The 22105-nt window shown below is 29.0% G+C and overlaps 3 protein-coding genes across 8 annotated transcripts in view; 1 reads left to right on the forward strand and 2 right to left on the reverse strand.

The window, feature by feature from the left end:
- Nucleotides 1–162: 162 nt before the first annotated feature.
- LOC126917854 (uncharacterized) lies at nt 163–3020 on the reverse strand. The gene is made up of 9 exons (XM_050725223.1): nt 2730–3020; nt 2080–2266; nt 1748–1883; nt 1429–1646; nt 1306–1366; nt 1087–1215; nt 674–1009; nt 520–602; nt 163–409 (listed from the first exon to the last, which is right to left on the reverse strand). Exons 1-9 carry the CDS (start codon nt 2764–2766, stop codon nt 283–285), a joined length of 1314 nt encoding a protein of 437 aa, XP_050581180.1. The 5' UTR covers nt 2767–3020; the 3' UTR covers nt 163–282.
- Nucleotides 2953–6815, forward strand: LOC126917885 (galactokinase-like). 3 transcript variants are annotated; one of them, XM_050725303.1, is made up of 6 exons: nt 2953–3068; nt 4405–4591; nt 4678–4820; nt 4894–5191; nt 5260–5581; nt 5665–6815. In XM_050725303.1, the coding sequence occupies exons 2-6, from the start codon at nt 4414–4416 to the stop codon at nt 5732–5734; spliced, it is 1011 nt and encodes a 336-aa protein (XP_050581260.1). In that variant the 5' UTR covers nt 2953–3068; nt 4405–4413; the 3' UTR covers nt 5735–6815. The 3 variants fall into 3 exon arrangements, with proteins under 3 accessions (XP_050581260.1, XP_050581240.1, XP_050581249.1); XM_050725283.1 differs by lacking the exon at nt 2953–3068 and adding an exon at nt 3095–3426; XM_050725292.1 differs by lacking the exon at nt 2953–3068 and adding an exon at nt 3469–3557.
- The window catches only part of LOC126917702 (sodium-independent sulfate anion transporter-like), a 37804-nt gene continuing 22504 nt past the window's right edge, over nt 6806–22105 (reverse strand). For 3 of the 4 annotated variants that reach the window (XM_050724912.1, XM_050724903.1, XM_050724923.1), the window contains exons 3-11: nt 14375–14610; nt 11976–12177; nt 10943–11163; nt 9976–10321; nt 8755–9057; nt 7673–7818; nt 7342–7512; nt 7071–7224; nt 6806–6959 (exon numbers count right to left, since the gene is read on the reverse strand). In XM_050724912.1, the coding sequence (XP_050580869.1) occupies nt 6919–6959; nt 7071–7224; nt 7342–7512; nt 7673–7818; nt 8755–9057; nt 9976–10321; nt 10943–11163; nt 11976–12177; nt 14375–14610 (1820 nt within the window). In that variant the 3' untranslated portion in view covers nt 6806–6918. Of the gene's footprint in view, nt 6960–7070; nt 7225–7341; nt 7513–7672; nt 7819–8754; nt 9058–9975; nt 10322–10942; nt 11164–11975; nt 12178–12842; nt 13812–14374; nt 14611–22105 lie in introns of those variants that run through there. The other variant, XM_050724932.1, reaches the window with a different exon arrangement.

Here is a 22105-nt window from a genome sequence, read left to right on the forward strand (position 1 = left end):
ATTATTTATTTATTCAAATAAATATAATTATATTATACCTTCAAAAAATGAAACAATCAATTTTATTTACTTTTTCAAGAAACTATTTAGTTTCAATATGATTGGAACAATTTTTATTAGAAAGGAATATTTCTCAAGGAATAAAATAAATAGAGAGTATAATTCATTTGGAATTGACTAGATAGAAACGTGAATAGAAACGTTTTAGGAACATATTATTACATAAAGTTCGATTTAAATGTCAAAGAATAATTCTGTATAAATCTCTCTTGTTTAAAATCATTAAACTGCAAAATGAGTGCGTTGGAATCCTTGACCTAAACTTTGCAATATAGTTTGCACTTCGCTTTCATTTTGATGATAAAAGACATATGCATCAAATTTGGTTGCTAAATTGCAATTAGTGTCTCTGTAAAATAAATTAAAAGCTTATAAATTCCATAAAATGGTTTAATATTAATTATTATTATTTTTTACATTAAAACAAAAATATATGACAGGTATTACAGTTCGTCTTACCCTGCAATAAATGCAAAATAATTAGGAATGTTTCCAGTACGACCACAAGATGAAATTTCCATGTAACTCTGTTTACATATTATCTAAATATTGAGTTAGAATGTATTGTTATGATATCATAATCTTACATATAATGAAAATTATATTTACATACTGCATCATTCAAATCCTGAGTCACCCTAATTCCTAGTTCTAAACATTCAAACTTCACAGGCACTGACTTCACTTCTTCTGACTTTAGTACTTGCAGAATTGCTCTTTCGATTTGTTTAACATCGCCTTTTGTACCAATATATATTGAACCACAGTATTTAACAGAAAATCCAGCATTTAATGATTTACTTTGTAGCTTAATCATTTCAGTTTTCTCATTCTCATCTTGTATTTCAGAATTAAATCTTTTTAATATCTGTTTTAATCCCTCAATACCCGAGCTTCTTATAAGATGAACAATTGGTGCATATAATTCACAGGTTGATTTATTGCGGTGCTGAAAATGTATGATGTAAGGAATATGTAGGGTATATATTATATGCTTAAGTGTTATATTATTTGAATATACCTTACCTTAATTACATATAAATATACTGGTTGACCTATAGTTTTTCTCATAAATTTACGTAATTGTCCTTTGGTATTAGATGTTATAGCATTTCCATTTATTTCATCTAATATATCTCCAATTTCAACTTTATCCTAATAAAAGTTAAAGATAAAAGACAGTTAGAGTCTTAAATTTTATTATGTATATATATAGTAATTTTAAAAAATTATTCTGTTTATTACATCTTCTGCAGCTACAGAGTTTTTATCTAAATTAACTATTAAAGCTCTCCCTTTGGTAAAACTGTAATAATACAAAATATTATTCACAATGAACATTTGTTTTTACTAATGTAACTTTCTTACCATACAGAAATACCTAAGCTTTTACATGGTACTAATTCCAATGCTAAACATTCTGGTAATTGCCAAGATTCATCCAAAAAACTACAATTCCGTAAATTTAACTTGAAATTTAATTTACTGCTTTGCAGTAATACTGATAAAAATATTTCTCCAAGAATATTATCACCCAGAATACTGTTTTTATCATAATAATCAGTAGCCATTAATGGTGTTCTTACCTATGAAGTTTTACATACATAAATTATAAAAATATAATGATAATTATATAGAATCAAAAATATACATTCTATTTAAGATATTAAATATCATTTATACATACTAGCATTTCAACTGGCATATGAAGGCACTTTCGCATTAAACATGTTTTAATTAAAAGCCTGAGATGCCCAGTAGGTGTATACACTTTTGGATTTTGTGTAACTTGTTCGACTACCAAAGAATAGGTACAAGAGGAACTAAAATAATGTTATTAATTTTTAATTTTAAGTTTTTAGTTATTAATATTAAGTTTTAAATATTGAAATATTATAATAGAGATTTAATTAAAATTTATGAATATAAATGTTTCTATTTTCTTAAAATACCACAGTAGTGAGAAAAGAATTAAGTAACCTATAATAAATTTTATTTATTAAAAATCTTTTTGCAAACCTAAAATGTTTTTCTGCAATTTCTTCCATCCAATACCAAGCATCGGGTAATTTTGGAAATCCTATGGGATTTAAACGCATCAATATACCTTTCTGGAAACATCTTTCTAAACATTTAAAAAAGAAAGGCAGGTCTTTATTTTCTTCGTCGATCTCAATGTTACTTTCAGTTAATTTTCTTGTCCAGCCTGAAATTGTTTATTTTATTTAATAATATACTTATCATGTAACATCATTTCATCATGTTTAATGATATATTGACAAGATTTATAATATAATAAAAAAGAATAAGTATGAAAGTATGATTGTTTACATTGTTTAGTGTTTGTAAACATTTTTAATATTAATGAATTAAATAATAAACAACAAACCAATGTTGCAAAAATAAATTATTTTATTATACTATTTTATACTAATATTTGATTACATTTTAAATATTTTTTATTTACATTGCATTTATATCTTTATTTAACAAAATAGAAAATAATATGGAAATATATCTTTGGAAATTAATTAAAAAATTTTGTAATTCTAACAATAAAGGTTTAAAATTCAGATAAATATAAAGTTTATAAAGAAATCACTGTAAAATAATTTTATTAATGAATTATTAATTTCCTAACCTATAAAAGCGTTATATTGTTTAATTACCTTTCAATTCTTTAATAAGGGGATTTGAGACCGTCATGGCATTATCAATACAGATTATTGTCAAATATCGGTGATTAGTTCATTACGTAAATTAGATATCAACTAGAAATTATTAACAATTAAAAGAGATATCATTTTAGTCATGTATTATTCTTTTAATAGCACAAGACGATATTCTTAATATATTAAACGTCACTTTTACGAATTCTATTATATTTGTGGCGTGCATGTTGTATGTATATACACGCAGAATAGTTGCATTGTATTAACGATACGATAAAGCGTACATTTACAAGTATGTAACTGCACACATAATCAAAGTTGATGTATTGATAACGTGTACGTGTGCTTAATACCAATTTTACCCGTTTGAAGCGTATTGTACTTATATTCGTATCAGTTCGTATTTTTACTGTGTTATGAGTTACGTAAAATTAAATTCATAGATTCCACTGCATTCATCTTTTTAAAATCTTTATATATTTCGTGTATTAAGTAACATTACATATAAATAGTTTTGAAATAATCGGTAAAAATGGCAACAACTGTGCTTAATTTGAATGACATTAAATCGAGAGCTTTAGAAGCTTTTGCGAATAAATTTAAGGAGAATGCGAACGTTTGTGTGTGCGCACCCGGTCGCGTGAATTTAATTGGAGAGCATACTGATTACAATGAAGGTTTTGTTCTACCGATGGTAAAGTTTTTGATGCTTATATAAATACTACGTTTCTTTGTATATTACACAGAATTATTAAATCTGTAATTATTGTTTTTCGTGATTAATCGGAAAATATATTTTACAGAACTCGTTATTGTTCGAAAGAAGTAACGCTGATTTCAATTTATATTAGACTTATTTATATTTAACTCCTTATTTTTCGTGTCATTAATGTATTATATTTAAAGATCCAATCAGTTTATTATCATTCAGTAATCGATTTAATCAAATATGTATGTTAAAAAATAACATTAAATAAGAAATGACATTTTCAAATAATAGATTTGTTTAATTCGTTAAAAATTTGTTTCACTAGCTATCGATAACAAAATTTAGTTGAGCAAAGATATATTATGATTTGTATCTTATTAACTCTTATCAATTATTATCGTATAATCATACATTCATCTGATTTTGCAATTTTATATCGATATGAACTACTGTTATTTTTTATAATACATACGTACATCGATTCTAATATATTATCGAATATATGAAATAGATTATTAAAAATTATTAATTACCTAATAATTGAATTTTTATACAGAATTTGTTAAATCTATATATCTTATAAATATATATTATATTATATATATATTTATATTATTATTATTAATATATTATATATATATTAATTTCGGGTGTTAAAAATTTATACAATATTAATGATTTATTATCTATTAAAGTAAATCCTAAATGTGTATTACTTATTAGAGTATTATTTTATTTATATACGACTTTTAAAAATTGTTTTATTTTTGCAGAAAAATTAGCTATATTAACAATATAATGTCTTTTAATGCCTTTTAATAACAGTTTAATGTTATTCGATTTTTAAAATTAGAAGTTATAAATATGTTTGTATTTAATGAAAATATGTAATCATTAAATTATTTGAGATATTATAACAAATACTAATAATAGAGTAAAGCATAACGTTCTCCATATTTTTAGGCATTGCCCATGGTTACACTCATAGTTGGAAAACGTAACAATATGGATAAATGTAAAATTGTTTCCCTTAGTGAAATAGTTAGTTCTGAAAATTACGTTGAATTTGAAGTTAGGTCTCATAAGAGTATAAAACCAGGAGAACCAAAATGGGCTAATTATGTAAAAGGATGTATAGCAAATTTTATTTGTTAGTTTATTTATTATTTTGATCCATTTTATCAAAATGTAATAAAAGAATTCTATCGTATAATTTAATTAAAACATTGATTTTAGGTGATGTGCCATCTTTTAATGCCGTGATTGTATCCTCTGTACCAGTTGGTGCTGGTCTGAGTAGTTCAGCTGCTTTAGAAGTTGCTACTTACACATTTTTGGAAGCATTAACTGGTATAAAATCAGAAAAGCCAGAGGATAAAGTATAATGACAGAGTATATTATATAAATTATAACTTTACTAAACTAGAGAAATGTAAAGCTTATATCTTTCAGGCTTTAGCATGTCAACGTGCTGAACATGATTTTGCTGGAGTTCCGTGTGGTATCATGGATCAGTTTATCTCTGTAATGGGTAAAGAAGGCTATGCTCTTCTTCTTGATTGTAAAGATCTTAGTACTAAACAAATACCTATGTCACAAATAAATGATTATATCTTTCTAATTACTAACTCTAATGCTCCTCATAAATTAAGTTCAAGCGCATATTGTGAGCGCAGAGATTGTTGTTATGAAGCTGCAAAAAGATTAAATAAAAAAAGTTTACGTGAAGTATCTATGAGTGATATTCAAGGTAGAAAATAAATACAATTATGTTAGAAAGCAAAATTGTGTTTTTTATTATGTTGATTTTATTTTTAGTTTTAAAATCACAGAATGTACCTGAAGAAATGATAAAACGAACTCGTCATGTAGTAACAGAAATTCAAAGAACAATTGATGCCGCAGATGCCCTAGAAAAAGGAAATTTTGATAAATTTGGACAGTTAATGAATGAAAGTCATGATTCTTTAAAAACAGATTATGAAGTATCTTCCGTTGAGCTAGATACTTTAGTAACAGCAGCGAGAGCAATAAATGGTGTCTTAGGAAGTCGTTTAACTGGTGCTGGTTTTGGAGGATGTACAGTAACATTATTGAAAAAAGATGTAATTGATGAAGCAATTAATCATATGAAGGCCAAGTTAGATTTTTTCTTTAAATATTTCTATAATTCTCTTCCTTTTTCTTTACACAACGATGTTTATAAATGTCTTTTTATTATAGGTATTCTGGAAATGCAACATTTTATATAGCAAGCCCTGCAATGGGTGCAAGAATCCTGGATATAAATTAAACAATATGATAATGGGAAGTAATTATTTAGTTTAAACTAATAAAAAGTCATGTTATTGGAGAAATCTAATTAAAAAGATTTATAATTTATTTTCATAGTTATATTAAACAGGCTTGTTTAATTTTAGAAAAAAATGATGTATTGTTAGAAAAATATGTATACCTACTATTAGTTTTATTGAAATTTTGATTTTTATGGGATATTATCTAAAACTTAGAATAATGTGCCTGAAACATTTTTTAATATTTGTTAATATTTTTTGAAATGATATGAAGTATTGACATATGTTAAATGTAATAAGGAGTAATTTTTAAATAGCATGTACAAATAATGTGTCTGTATAAAAAGTCATGTAAAATACTATTGACAGTTTATGTGGATTTGCGTCAATGTATTCGTTTATGTTTGTATATGCACAGGTTCACGAATGTATTCAAACATTTGTGGAGATCTTTTGTAAATATATTATGTGTGTTATATGAAACATTTTGAAATTTCATTAGCATTGCTGTTCTGACACTTAATTATACTCTAAAAGATATTCAGAATATTCTACAAGATATATATATATATGTATATACGCACATATATATAATATGTTTGTAATAAATATCTCGGAATTTTTATATACATTTTTCGATTGATTTCAAATTTTATGAATATAATCATGACAATCGTATCTTATTACAGTGCTGATAAAATTCCAAAATTTCGTATATAACGCGCATAATATGGGCATAAAGGATTTCTCTGATAGATGTTCAAATATTTTCGTGAGCCAATGTACATCTTATAATCCTACTTATAATCTGACCCTTTTGGCACAATATCGATGTAGTACATATAATCTTTTCATATATTTTCCTGTAATATTTAAAATTATTTTATATTACTAATGTGTATCGTATGTATTTTTAAGAAAACAGAACTTTCGTTTTGTAATGCAGAAGTACTTATGTACGTGAAATATCGTCGTATAGTATAACATTGTGTCGAAAGGGTTAATTGTTACATATTAAAATATGTAATTGTTACAAGGTAACAATTAATTATAAAATAAAATTGTTGCTCTTTATCATAATATTGTCTAACATATTGACCATCTTCGTTTTAATATAATACTGATACATATAAACTAAAGAAAGAGTACTTCCGGGACGGAATTTATAGAAGTCTAAATATTGTCAGTATCTGTTCGTAGAAGCCGACGAAATATTTGAAAATTCTGGAAATAAATAAAAGTTTTACATAAATCATACATTTTTACATAAAATTGAACAAATCAGTTATTTAATTGCTCAATATATTATGTAAAAAGTAATAACATTTTAATTACCTTTCAAACAGTCATTAAGTTCAAGTTCGCTAGAGCTACACCTCAAACCAGAAGGTTTTACACCTTTGAAAATTTCTATAATACTTGGTTTCAAATTATGGAAAATTAAAGGCTGTCCACGTTTAGAAAAATCTTCCGTCAAACTTTTAATTCCCTAAATAATAAGTATATCAATTATAGCATAGGAATAAATTTTAATAGATTAAAATTTGATAATTTTATAATTTGAATGTTAGTACAGATACTTTACAGATAGTATCTCACAGTGTACCTTCGCGGCTGTAAAATCTGCTGCTTGAATATGCGTAGAATCTATGACAACAGGTACTGCGGTTCCCTGTTTTGTACCTTGCTTACTAATTACAGCTCGCACATATTCAACGCTCGGGAAAACGAGACTTCTGTCAGGCGTTATGACAAGATATTCACAGCCGTTAATACTCTGAAATAAAAATATCATATTATTAAGAAAACAGCTTAATAAAAAATATCACGAATGAAAGACATGAAAATATTTTTGTTCTTTACTATTACATTGATATTTCATTTTTCTATAGAGAAAGTTAGTTAATAAGAATATAAAGATTAAAAAGCATTCTTACTGTATCTTTATGAACTCTTAACGACGGCCTCGCTGAAGCGTAAAGTAGGAACAGAACGTTTATACCGATACCAATCACTATACCTATTTCAAGTCTTATAAAAAGACAGCATAGAAATGTAGCTATTGCTGGTATGAGATCAATTTCTGAAAAAGAAATGATGTATTAATTACATTAATCGTTACATAGGGTACTATAAACATTTTTATATTTTACAACGTGATTTTATTCCCGTCTGTTTTCTATATTTTAGTACATAGTACAATTTAGAATATATATGTATTCTTGCATTAGCAAACTTCTACTTTTATTTTGTTATACCTTCTATATTTATTTATTAAACTTCTATTTCAGTTAATAGAAATTTATACAGTCGTTATTAAAAACGTTTACAAGATGTTTTTTAAGTTCGTAGAATATCGTTTCTTAAAATTAAACTAAATACAAGAAAGTACTTTCAGAGTATTTAATTTAACCATGAGCTATGATCAGACTGCGAATGTTTATGTAAATTTATATACTTGTAAACAAATTTAAAGACACAGAACTTAAGTAAAAGTTTATTTTACTCATAAAATATTATAATGGATACTACACCTTCGATATTTTATATATGTTTACATTACACGCTTTCTTGCATTTTTTCATAAATGTATAAACATCCACAGTCTAGTTATGATTCTTTAAAATTCATAATTTAAGAAGTTACATTTACAAATTTTAAAAAACCTTAGCTAAATAAGAATAGATATAAGGATAAGCATAAGTATAAATGATATCAAGCTAGTTCATAACTAATTTGGGCCCGGTGTGTCGATCGCAGCCGGGTCGGTCATCGTGGAGGTTTTAGTCGGTTGGAGTTCGGCACTACCACGCCACTTCCCCCCCCCCCCAGAAGTGGCCTGGTGTCCGTGCGGATTTCCTCCACGTAAAAAAAAAAAAAAAAAAAAAAAGAAAGTTCATAACTAATTTAATTTATTCAGCAATAAATACTATTTACAGGTTGAAGCGGCGCAATACTTCATGTGAAAAATAATATCGATATTACTTAAAAAATAAAAGGGATTAATAATACAACGTACTTTTTGTTCGCCATATAGGCTTGATCACGTGTAATTCCACCATAAAGATGACCGCCGCGATGATGATTGCAGCAAGGGCGGCGTTAGGAATAAAGTATAAGTATGGGGTGAGGAACTGAAGCGACACGAGTACTAGAAGGCCAGTATAGATACCGCCGAGAGTTGTCTTTACTCCAGAGGAATGGTTTACTGCACCTCGGCTGAGGCCACCGCTGACGGGCATTGAAGAAACGAAAGCCGACACAACGTTGCACACGCCCAAAGCCAACATTTCTTGAGTTGCATCGATTGGTTTACCTTCATCTACGATAATCGATACAATCGTTATGACTACATTAGCAAAAATTAAAACGAACATGAAAACATACATAGTAGGTTTCGAGATATTTATTTGAAGTATGCACTTTGCAGATAGCATCAGAGTATTTGAACAATCAGTTACTCATTATGTGACCATGGATTTCCATGTACTTATGGGAAACTTGAAAGTGCAAATATGCAAAGAACACGTGTAATATACAAAAATATATAAATAATTTAAAGTATAATATTCGTATATATTATTTTGTATGTAAAATAAATTTTACCCAGATTCTATCATTTCCTAATTATCTTCTATGTAAACGTATTGACTGTACTTATTGTTAAATGAAAATTACTAATTTTTAATATTAATCTCCTACGTTTTATATTTTTTCAATTTGAAGACAGTTAGGATGTTCTTAAGTAAAACACGTTACTTCGATTTTTTGGCTAATGTATGATTATATGGTCTCAGAATAAAGTCAAGGTCAAAATTTATGATATTCACTTTTTGCGAACTATATTCTATTATAATAATTTGTGATTGGTAGATTGGAAGCAAATCCCGTGTTTCTGGTAAGTTACAAATCTGAATAATGAGTCATGTTTAAAAACGGCCTCAATATATTCACATTTAAAATTCAAATATTTTACATTTGTGCAGAGAAAGTTCATTTAAATAAAGCCTTGTGATATGTGTAATAAGATTCGCGAAAAAGGACATTTGATCTTCAGAACGTACTCTTTGACTGATTAAATTTTCTTCCGTTATTTGATTTATTTTCAAATAATTTTTATCGAGTTCTCTAATTTTTTGCTAAATTAATTATTACTACAATAAGTATGTTCGGAAAGAAATATTTTATTTAGAGAAAATGAATTGTGTAGTTGGTGAAAAACGTTTGTTATGAGACTTACTAAAAACTTTGGCAATGGAAATGGTTTCCAAGAGGCTCAACAAAGGAACGACTAGACATCCAGAGCCGAGGGCAGAAACCATGTCGACGAAGTCGTACGTTTCGTTCTTGTGGTAAGTTTGAAATGGTGGTAGCCGAAATTCCGGAAGTCCTTGTTTAACGTGGCCAGTCAGTCTAACAGGCGAAGAACCTAAGTGACTTTCTAAAAGCCAGCACATAACACCGCACACGAGGACCACGAGAATATTTCGCGCCGTAGACAGCAACCAGAGTGATTTTTGCATAATTACTTGCGCTCTTGATGACATTTTTGCAGCCTTTTTCATAAACGGTATGTCTTTGATTTTCTGAAAAAAAAAAAGAAATTATACAAAAATTATTCTTTATTTTATTTTTCTATAAAAAGTAGGGAGTAAAAAATTGGCGATGATAATACGTGAAAATATAAAATATAAAATTTCGGTAGTTACAATTCATGGAAAATTTTAATTCGAATCGTGTGAATAAATTTTAATTGATCTACATTCGTGTCGTATACATTATGTCTTATACATATACATATACATTATACGTATATGTATTTTTGATTAATGATATTCAAAAAATATTGAACAGTCAATAATGTTTGTATGTAAAAGTAACACGTGTAATAGCAAGGAATTAATTTGTAAGCAACATAATTCGACGAATCATTCGCTAGACGTAAAGCACGATGCGGATGTGCAACTTTCATCTTTGTAATCTCACTGCGATCATGTGTCTACTTCGTCGTTCTTAACTCGTAAAACAAAGAAAGATATACGATCACAGCGAGATTGCGACAAAAGTCACACGTCTGCACTGCAAGTATGTAAACAACTCGGCAGGAAGTATGAAGAAAGATGAATCTACTTTGTATATACTTAAAAAATTATTTTTATAAGGATCTATTTGTGTTATTTTCCACTGAACGATGAAATGATACTAACTCTGAGAAGAAGAAGGATAATTATACACGAGATGCCCAATGCAGTGTCCCAGAGCTTCGTTTCTCCAATTTTTTCAAATATATTTTGCCATACTTCGACGAATTTACTACCACCGATATGAATGCCTAGAATATCTTTTACTTGGCTAGTAGCTATAATAATTGCCGCTGCTGATGTGAATCCGACCGAAACTGGTCCTGATATAAAATCCAATAAAAAGCCTGATAACAGAAGAAGTGTCAATATTTATTAAATATAAATATAATATATTATTAAATTGTTAATAAATAATTAATAATAACTGGAAAGTAAAATGAATAAAAACAATATACTGTATAATATACAGTATAATATATTGTATAATATACAGTATATTGTTTTTATTCATTTTACTTTCCAGTTATTATTAATTAAATAAAACGAGTTCCAGTTATTATTAATTAAATAAAACGAGTACAAAATATACTGTATATTATATATATATATATATATATATATTTATAGCATAATATAATAAAATTACTATAAATATATTATAAAATATAAATTAATATAATATAATATTATTTAATATTAATATGATCAAATATATAATATGTTTTTATATAAATAGGAATATACACATAACTAGACTGTGGTTTTTTATGCATTTATGAAAAATTTAGATGCGTAAGAACGTGCAGGGCATATATATTGTAAAAATATAGAAAGTTTTCGAAGCATATAGCATTATAATATTTAGAGGATGAAATAAACCTATGCTTAGATTTTACTCCCTCAGTTGTATTCATAAAAATATGAACTTGCATAAATATTCGCAGTTCACACATAACCGTTCTCTTAAAATTACGCTATAGACTTTAATTATTTGATTTTTATTCAATTATTTAAATACCGCCGTCATGTCATTCGATATTATTCCACATAGAAGTAAATTTAAAAAACATATGAGCTCTAGGGCTATTCTAATAAAGAGGAGAGTTTGAGAGTTTGTTGAGTTTCAATTAAAAAAAGTAACCGATAATACAATTACCTAAATGTAAAATTCCCATAAAAAAACAGATACAACCAGAGATGAGAGTTAAAAGAACCGCAAAGTCAGGTTCTAGATCAGATTTCTGTAATGTTTCTCTGGTTAATATTGCGATGATCGCGGTCGGTCCAACTGGAACGTCTTTACAGGATCCGAAGATGGTGTACACGAAGCACGCCATGAAAGACGAATACAAACCATACTGCAAAACAAACGAAATTATTAAATATTTTTGCTTTTACAAGAAATTTTAATTTTGCCGTAATCTTCGAATTTTTATACTTCGATTTTATGAGATATACAATTCCTGTATCAATGTTTAAAATAAAATTGAAACGAAATCGTGCATACCAATAAGAATTTTCTTAAGTTCTCATTTTTTCAATCGAAATATTTTTTAACTTAGAAAATAGTTTCGTAGAGAAGCGTTGGAAAACTATAATTGAGCCGAAGATGTTATGCTGTAGGATTAATAACGAGAAAGCGCCCTGAGTTTATTGTAACGCTTGAACTAAAACATAAAAATATTCGTTTCAGATAAGCTATTCAAAGTTCCATCTTAGGCCCGGTGCAGACGAGCGATTTTTTGGTGCTGAGCTCTCGTTGCGTCGCGTGTCTTTCTTTATTTTCCCAGCTAAAAACACAACGAAGACAGAAATACATCGTAACGAGAAAGCAGCGTCAAAAAGTCGCTTGTCCGCATCGGGCCTTATATTATAATGGGGCAGCCAATTTATCTTCTGCCTCGGTAATGTTTCTACCAGCTACCGTTAAGCAAAGGCCCAACTCTTAGTGCGTACACGCTAGTACTCGCAGAGTGAGCAAAAATGATTTTGGTACAGCTGGAAGACACGTAATGGGACCTACACAGTTTAAGGTTCGATGCGCACGAACAACGCGCTGTCGCAACCACGTCGCTACGATATCGCTATGTGATTCGGCAGATATATAGTATGTTACACACATAAGTTCGTATATGTTCTAATCGTGCAATTCACACGAGCGAGATTGTATCGCTCGACTACACAATCGCATAACGACGTCGCTGCGACATCTTGTCTCGTCACTCGTGTGCATATTGTGCATTGGTTCGGGTCTTAGGCGGGTTTCGATCACCAGATATCGCGCCGAAGTAAGAACAGTACGACTACGAATAAATCGAGTCGCAGAGGTGCCGGTTATAAAATCGATCGGAACTTTCGATATTCGAGCCAGAGACTCCTTCTCGATTAAACACGATGCAGACGAGCGACTTTTGTCCCGCACGATATCGCTTATACGTCTCTTTGTTTTCTCAGTTTGGAACAACGAAGACAGACCGTAGCGATATCATCTGCACGAAAGTCGCTTGTCTAAACGAGAAGAAGTCTCCAGTTCGAATATCGAAAGTTCCGGTCGATTTTACAGCCGGCACCTCTGCAACTCGATTTATTATTATTATCGAACATAAGTTGCAGTCGACCGAGCCAGCGCGGCTGTTTTAAGATGTGAAAATATATTTCGTTAAAACACACTTATCAGCCAAGTTAATAAGAAACGTTGGTTAACGAGTTAAGATTCAATGTTTCAGTTGCATAGTGGAAGATGTGTGTCATAAATTTTAATAAATTTTCTTATAATTTCCGATGATTTTGACATTTTGTAAATATCACAATCGGTTTTACTAAAACGATACTCAAAACTGGTTGCGATAATGATGGAACGTTGGAATAATTTTGTTAGAGAACACTTTTGCATATGGAAGCTTTCAGGGATTCTAATTAACTATACATTTCTCGAGAATATCCCTAATAAATCTTTTGATTCAATCGTATGACGGAAGTTACGATACCGCTATTAAACACGCGCACCAATACAAAACTATTCTATCCTTTCCAATTATATACTATTAATTTCCAAATTATTAAGATTGGCATAAAATTGTATGTAGTTAGATGCAACATTGTTTTTAACTTTGACAATATTAATTTTAAAATTTTAATAGATATAATATAAAATTTTATAACATACCAGCACTCTCCTTCTGATATTAAATTTTTACTTCTCATAAAGAATAACAAGAATGATGTAAAATTTCTTATTTCTTATTTCAAACCAAGTCCTGATAGTATTTTTTTTAAATAGTAAATTAATCTTAATGTGTTAAAATATTTCAAAGAATATTTTATACATATTAGAAACACGTTAAGAAATAACGTTACGAGTTAAGTTGCATTAAGCTCCGAAAGTAAAGATGTATAAATCTGTTTAAGAGAGAAATAATCTTTTTTTTTACTTCAAAATAAATTAGTTTTATATATATGCTATATATAAAATAATTTAATTACAAATATACTAAGGTATAGTGGTATGATATTAAATTTGTAAAATTTTACGAGCGAACGAGCAAACTGTCTTACCTGCAAAGGAAGTCCTGCGACGTTCGCATAAGCTATTGCCTGCGGTATAACGGTAAGGCCTACGGTAATACCGGCAACAAGATCACTTACTATGTAGTCCTTGCGATACTTTGGTATCCACGCTGCTATAGGTATTCTTTTGTAAAGTAACTTTTTCCTGCAGGATCTTTTGATTCGTTGATATAACCACTTCCTTTCTAGGGAGCATAAGAAACCTTTTTCGCGATTTTGTGGAACTGAAACAGGAGGGTATATTATAAAAGATATCGTAGATATATTATATCTTCATACTTTTTTATGATTAGTGTACAATGGAATATGAACATCGCTGTAACTCCTGTGTGGTAATAAAATATACATAATATGAAATACCTGTTATTATTACCATAAAAAATTCATAGAAAGATTTCTTTTGTTAAAATATAAATACCAGTGCTGTATGTTAACGATAAAAACCGCATCGAATTTATGTTAATTTTAAATTTTGAGCCATTCAAGATTAACTAATTTATTTTTCTATTAAGAAAGTACAATGTTTACCGAAAAGCTTAGCTTGTTAGCTAAGTGTTGCTTCTCTCGAAAGTATAGATGTTGATATAGCATTTAAACGCCGTTCTACATAGCAAAAGACGTCGCATCGAACTACGCATCGCTCAGGAATGTTTGCAAAAAAAGATTTATTCTCCGTTCAACTGTTCTAGATCTTTATTAATATATTTTTATCGTTTTGTATGACAAGCAAGAGAATGAGCACAAGAGTGGTTAATTAAATTGTACGCTTAATGCAAAAGGTAATTATTTGTAAATATAACGTGATATAAACCTTCAAATAAATATAAAATTATATGTTTAAACAATTTAGGGAAGTAAATGGAGAAGAAGGTAAGTTGTTGTGTTCGATCTATATGTATTATGTTTCTAATACAAATATTCCATTATTTTGTTACATTGTACAGAGTACAATCTGTACGTTAGTAATTTCCTTTTCAATTTCTAAATTTATATTTAACTATATTTGACTATATTTGGCTTTATATTTAACTATATTTGATATTTATAATTCCGACGTTAATATTCCTTTACTTTAACTTACTTGGTGCATTGAAATTGTCTGAAATCACTGAATATGTTGCGATAAATGCTAACAATAAGTGCAAAAATATTTTATTTTTATAAACGTATAAACATTGGCATTTTTATTAACATAATAACAGACTAATAAGGCCTGCAGATGTTTGACTAATGGACATTATTGCACAGTCAACTGTCAATTAATCGTGAGTAAACAACAATTAAACGTATAGAAATGGTTAACATCTGTGTGGAATTCCGGATGGAGATGTAAATTCTTCGGATCATGTGACGACCTTTTGAAGGAGTGAGTATAGAAAGTACTATGATTGGAATCAAAATAGAAAAAAGTAAAGGTGAAATAAAAATTGCAATCACGAGGCATCTACATACATATTAAGATTACCATAATGCATACAAGTATACAGGCTACCGTTGGTACTGGCTAACTGGTGATAATTACGTCCAAAAGTGAAGTTAGACTGGTTTAACTGGTTTTACACGGTAGCACGTGATGTTTGCGGGAAATAAATTGCTTTAAAAATTGATTTCCATGCAATTGACATTATACTCCTTACGTTAATTCGAACTTCATCGGATTCACAATTATTCTTTCGTTGTCTTCAGTTTTAATTCGAATAACAACTTAAGGAAATCAATAGAGAAGAAGGTAAGTTGTTGTGTTCGATCTATATGTAGTGTGTTTCTAATACAAATATTCTATTACTTTACTTAGACTTAGATTTACAACGAGTTTCTTCCTTTCTTTTTTTTTTTTTTTAATTGAAACGGACGAAGAGGAATAAATGTTTTAATTATCACTAGACCTTGGTATGTCATACATTTATACGAAACTTAAGGACGAAAAAATGCGTACGATGTACAAAAATATATGGAATATTTCAATTAGCATACAATATACAAAGATATATGAAATATCGTAGATGAAACACGCGTTATAGTTTTTGGCAAATAAAATGAACCTCTATTTAAGCACCATTTTTTTTAGTTATGTTCGTAAAAATATAAATTTACATGAACATTCGCAAAAATAATATACTCTATGTTTATTATTAAATAGTAATAAAATTGTAAAAAATTTGTTACTGCGTTTAGTGTGTAGAAAAGATGGAAATCCTCCATCGGGGTGTTAAACAGTATATTTATACAACAAAATATTTAAACCTTAACTTGTTCGGTGAAATAGAAACGCATTAATTCTTTGATGGAGTTGTGAGGAATTTTCATAAAAAAAAAATTCAATCCTGGACCTATTCCTTAGTCTAATTGAAAATTAAACAAAATTTGTAATTTGAAAATTTACAATCATGAAAGTAAAATTATCGTAATGTTTGTGATATCCGAGACATTCGTTTAATGGATTATTTTAAGGATTATTTTATTCACGGAAGATTAGCAATTTAGCTAAATTGATTCCGATCTTCTTTCATTTCTATCGTACCTGAAAAGTATATCAAAGAATATTTTTCTTGCTTAACGTTAGTTTTGCTAACTATAATATCGGATAGCTCAAATGAGCTGAGAAATAAAATTTTCTCTCCTCAAAAGATATCGTCGTATATTTCCAATTAAATCGTTTCTTCGTCACTTTTGCGACTTGTGAGCACTTTGTCCGTTATTATTTCTTGATAAGTTGTTCTTGACGTTTTTACAATGATCTTTCAATAAATTTCTAACGTATAACAATTCATTATCAATTATCTGGCTGGGATATTTTATCGAGCTCGTAAAAATGTAGATACATAAAAATATAGATAAACATCTTTGTCATATTAAAGAATGAAATGAAAAATAGAAACATTTTTCTGAAACTATTAAATTTCAATCACGAGTTGGTTACATAGCATATGAAACATCGAGCATGAAATTGCGATTACTATACGTTGGTTATTTACCACAAGATGTTTTCTTAGAAGTCGAAATGTTGTCAAGGAAATTATAATCAAGAAGTTATAGTCATAGAAAAATTCCTAGTCATAAAGTTATAGTAAAATTATTGATTATAGCGCGTTGCTAGAAGGTCCAAATGAATATTTATGCTTAATAATTTGCACTATTCTATCGCGTTCGCAGGGAAAAGAAATATAGTAAGCACATCTTTGTTTATTTTTTGATTTTAATGTCACTCTACGACTAAGGAGTGACATGGTTGAGAATGAAAATAATCTTTTAGGTTCAAAAATATAAGCCTCATAAGAATAGCTTATAAGTTGTCGGAATTTTATAAAAATCAAAGATACTATTAGTAAAGAAAGCAACATTTTAATATCTTCGATATTTTAATATTACGATAAGGAATATTTTTAAGACTATGAAGAGCGAGAAACAATGCGCATGTTCAACTCTAAAATAAAATAAGAAGACAATGTATTGTAGTTTATTTTGATATAACACGGTGTTGAATTTTAAAATTGCTCTTCTGAAAAATATACTAAACAATTTGACTTATCGCGTTTCCCTGAAATTTTCATATATGCAACAAACACACATCTAAAGTGTCGATCAAATAATGAGCAGATTATGTAGTTATTTTCGAAATAACTTATCTAAATTAGTAAACGAACGATTAATCGAATAATTATATGTGAATTATAGCATTTATTAACTCGTTAGGATATGATTATATGATAAATGTGAATTCCTTTGTATAATCTTTTATCGTTAAATATTTTAAGAAAATTTATTCAAATAATTGCACGCGCATTATCGAAAAATCCAGCAAATGGAAATTGAAGTTATAAACTATACCGGTGTTAAATGTTTAACATTGACAAAAATTAATCTCAATCGCAATTACTTTTTCTTATTGCAACATCGTTTCTATCGTCTCTTTCTCGTCAATTCGCACACTTTTAACATCGTATTTCTAAATTCATCAGGCGCCAAGCTTTTTCAAATCGTACAATTTTTGGCGAATTAATTCTATGATTTGTGGAATGCGATAACACGATGATCTCCGAATATATATATATATATACGTCCTCCTTTTTCGTACAAGTTAAACACGTGACTCGTCTGGTACGTAGAAGGTAGCGTGAATTTCTTAATTTGGTCAATGCTTGGCACGTGAAAAGGAAAATACAGTTCATAAATTCTCAACGAAGTGTACGAAGACAGGAATAAATTAAGACAAAATACTGGCACCGATAACGATCAATCTGATAAATTATCTGCGGTAACAATCACGTGCTTACGTACGCGCTTTAACATGCAAATCTTCTGTCTGAGAGGATGCTAACAATGCTAGTGAAACTGTATTTTTTTCTTTTTGTCAAAAGATATATATCTTGTTTTACATACTGTTATCACGGATTCCTTTTGAGAAATTTATTGGCTTTGTCAGCGATACTTCGACAATTGCACGTTTTAAATCGTTCATTACGTTTGTCTCGTATTCGAATCGGCACGTGTACGATGTGTGAATAATATTGACTTCAACGCAGGTGGAAAAATAAAAATTATGAAACATTGAGAAAGAGTTTTGTAATAATTCATGTTAGCTTTTTCGAGTGAATATTTCGTACTAATTCAAGTAATAATTTATATAAAATACATACGACGACGACAGGTGAAAATTACGATGAGTTACGTTCCCTCTTTTTCGTAGAAAAATGATTTAAAGATTCATTATAAAAGATTTTCAGATTGTATGTATATATATTTTGTCATTTCGTCGAACATTAATAACGTTATTTTATTTTACGCAGGCTAATATTAATTATATCGAACTAAGACAACAATTAAGCTAGTATTATTCGTTTTTTGCAAAACACTGTGGATATATCGCTTGTTTTTAAAAAGTTTATGTCTTGGAACATTAAAATACTTTTTTCTAGCCATCGAGTCATGTAACAGCCAGAAAACCAACAAAAATACACTTGTCATATATTCTTCGTATGGTCTTCATACGTAAAACTGTATGATATAGCAACAGACTTGATATAAAAATATTTTCATCGTCATACGTGAAGCTTTGGTAATATAGGTGTGGACTTGATATAAAAATATTTTAGATTTTATGCTTCCACGATGATTAATTAGATGAAATATCTGTGACTGTTCGGATTTTCATCGTGTTTTTAGTACGTTACGGTTTACTTCGACGTGAATGAAGTGAATATTCCAGTTCAGGCCTGCCCTGAAGAAGTGAATCGAATTATTTGCAACGAAGTGCAACGTACTATTGAGAATATTATCGAATCCCGAAGAACCAATAGAAAAACATTTTTTATTGTTTATGTATTTGCGAGGAATTTTAGAGTGAAAAAATGTAATATTCGGAAATAGATGAAACAAACAAAATACTTGTTATACAAGTGTAATAATTTACGAATCTCTACTTAAGTACATGTTACGTTCATAAAAATATAAAATTACTTAAAGGTCTGTAGTCTAGTGATGAAAATTCGATTAGCAGTGATCGCGCTAATTTCTTGCTTTAATCTGTCATGACTTTCTTGTTCAGTTTTTATCTACATATATAAATACTTTTCTTCCTAATTTTTGTCTATCTCTATCAATTTCTATGTCAATTTCTACCCATATAAATGGCATAGATTCTTTAAGAATTTCTGTTGTCCAGTTTTTATTTATGCGAATACTTTTCTTCATAATGTCAATAATACCATCGTGGTGTTAGCACAAGTTAAAAAGTTACGTCACAAATAGCTGTTCCGCGATGTTAGAAAACAAATTACGAAATATCCGGTAAATAACAAATTGTTTAGTAAACTGTTTTAAATAACTTACACACGCGACTAAACCAACCAAGTTTTTTCCGTATGCGTATGCTAATGTCCATATTATAATCCTACACTTAATACAAAATTACTTAACATTAACTTTATTGTACGACGTGTATATCTAAATGTCACTGACATTTATCTGGATACTTTGCAAATAATAAAACTTTACTTTGTAAAAATATATGTAAATGAATAATGAATTTAAATAATACCTACCTAATGATAAGATTTATACGTATACAGGATGGGACTGATAGAAATTATAGACTAACATTTCGAACATCTGCTTGATTCATAACACATATGTGTTGCTATTTCTTAGCTCATGAGTAAAATTGGCTTTGTGCGACAGAAGATATTAAGTGTAAGGGACACTTACGTATGCAAATTGTAAGATTCCATTTTTCCAGATATCATGATTTTGAAACATTTTTAGCTTCTTCGTTTATAAAAAAATTGCATCGGATAATTTTCTTATGATACTTTACTTCTACCTAATAAGATTTTTCCATATTGCACTTGTTTCATATAAAAACAAAGAAAATATAAGAAATAATAGATTATATTATACGAATTAACGTAAATTATTGTATATATTAATTACTGTATTATTAGGTCATCCCATAAGTTCGTTCTGTTTTTCGAGCGGTTATATATGTTAAGATTGTTTACATACCTTTCAGTTTCATGAAAAAATGTAATCCCCCTCTCGTTGTATAACTTCTTCCCATTTTTCAAGTGCGTTGGTCCCTTATCGCCGTATGTTTATAAATCGACACGTGAAATGTATACACAAAAGTCGGCACGAACTTATGGGATGACCTAATATATATATAATTGTATTATATATAATTAATTATGATAATTATAAATTGATATAAATTAATATAGTTCTATTGATACGTACTCGTATCCTACGTGCAATGTAAATTTGTATGAGATATAAATAAATCAAGCCTATGTAACCAAACTTTCGTTTTCTTACGAAAGTAAACAATTGATTATAAATACCTCATTTTGATTTACAAAGTAGAAACCAGTAATTGTTATTAAATAGACTATTTAGAATGAGTAGAATATCAAAATAAAGTGAAATATCCACAGTGGCAGGCAAATAGTAACACGAGATTTAACACCTATGAATACGTTAGCTTTGTAACTCCTAACTCATATGGCGTTGATTAAAGCGAAAGAAAGCACGAAATAAGAAAGAATCAAAGAATAAAATCTGTCGTACGAAAAACATGCAAATCGTAGTTGATTCAACCGAGACGATAATTGCAGTTACACGTATCGAGTATCAACGCAACCTCGGTAAATACGTGATAGTCTTTCATACGCGTCATTCTCTCACAAATGGTCACGAAATGAGTCAGAAAACTCAAAGAACCCGCGCCTTGAAATAATTTCTCATTATTAATTTACGCATACGGTTAGTATTACGAGTCAAATGCATCTGCTCAACCGCAAAAGTGAACGTACGAAATATTCTTTTCTCCCTTTTCAATCTCTTAGGAATTCTCCTTTCGCATTAACGACATGTTTCTCCGCGTCTATTCCCGCGTACTTCCTGTTTATAAGTTAATACACCGTTGCAAGTTTACCGCACAGCATCGTAAAATTGATTTTGTTCTCACAATTTTTGCAGATCACGTCGTTAGTTGATACTACAAAACGCGGTTTTCTTAGTTGAACCGATAAGTGTGTAATCGCAGTCATTATATCATACGAAAGAATTGACGCTAGTATTTCAGTGTAATCGATGTAATCACGCGTTAAGCTGTCGGATCGTTATTGATACTCTTGCGACTGTTGAACGGGGACTTTTATGATATGCGCATATGATCCGCTGATCGGAAAATTTAATCTTATATAGAATGTTTCAATGTTCTTA

Source organism: Bombus affinis, chromosome 1 (assembly GCF_024516045.1).
Source record: "Bombus affinis isolate iyBomAffi1 chromosome 1, iyBomAffi1.2, whole genome shotgun sequence".
Lineage (NCBI taxonomy): Eukaryota > Metazoa > Arthropoda > Insecta > Hymenoptera > Apidae > Bombus > Bombus affinis.

Excerpts from the sequence above, each read along its gene's own strand:
- LOC126917854 (XM_050725223.1), bottom strand. The coding sequence starts at position 2,766 with ATGACGGTCTCAAATCCCCTTATTAAAGAATTGAAAG. Across the intron at positions 2,267-2,729 it reads CCTTATTAAAGAATTGAAAG|GCTGGACAAGAAAATTAACT; the intron begins GTAATTAAACAA and ends AAACAATTTCAG. Across the intron at positions 1,884-2,079 it reads ATTGCAGAAAAACATTTTAG|TTCCTCTTGTACCTATTCTT; the intron begins GTTTGCAAAAAG and ends ACATTATTTTAG.
- LOC126917885 (XM_050725283.1), top strand. The coding sequence starts at position 3,265 with ATGGCAACAACTGTGCTTAATTTGAATGACATTAAATCGAGAGCTTTA. Across the intron at positions 5,192-5,259 it reads ATCTATGAGTGATATTCAAG|TTTTAAAATCACAGAATGTA; the intron begins GTAGAAAATAAA and ends TTTTATTTTTAG. Across the intron at positions 5,582-5,664 it reads ATTAATCATATGAAGGCCAA|GTATTCTGGAAATGCAACAT; the intron begins GTTAGATTTTTT and ends TTTTTATTATAG.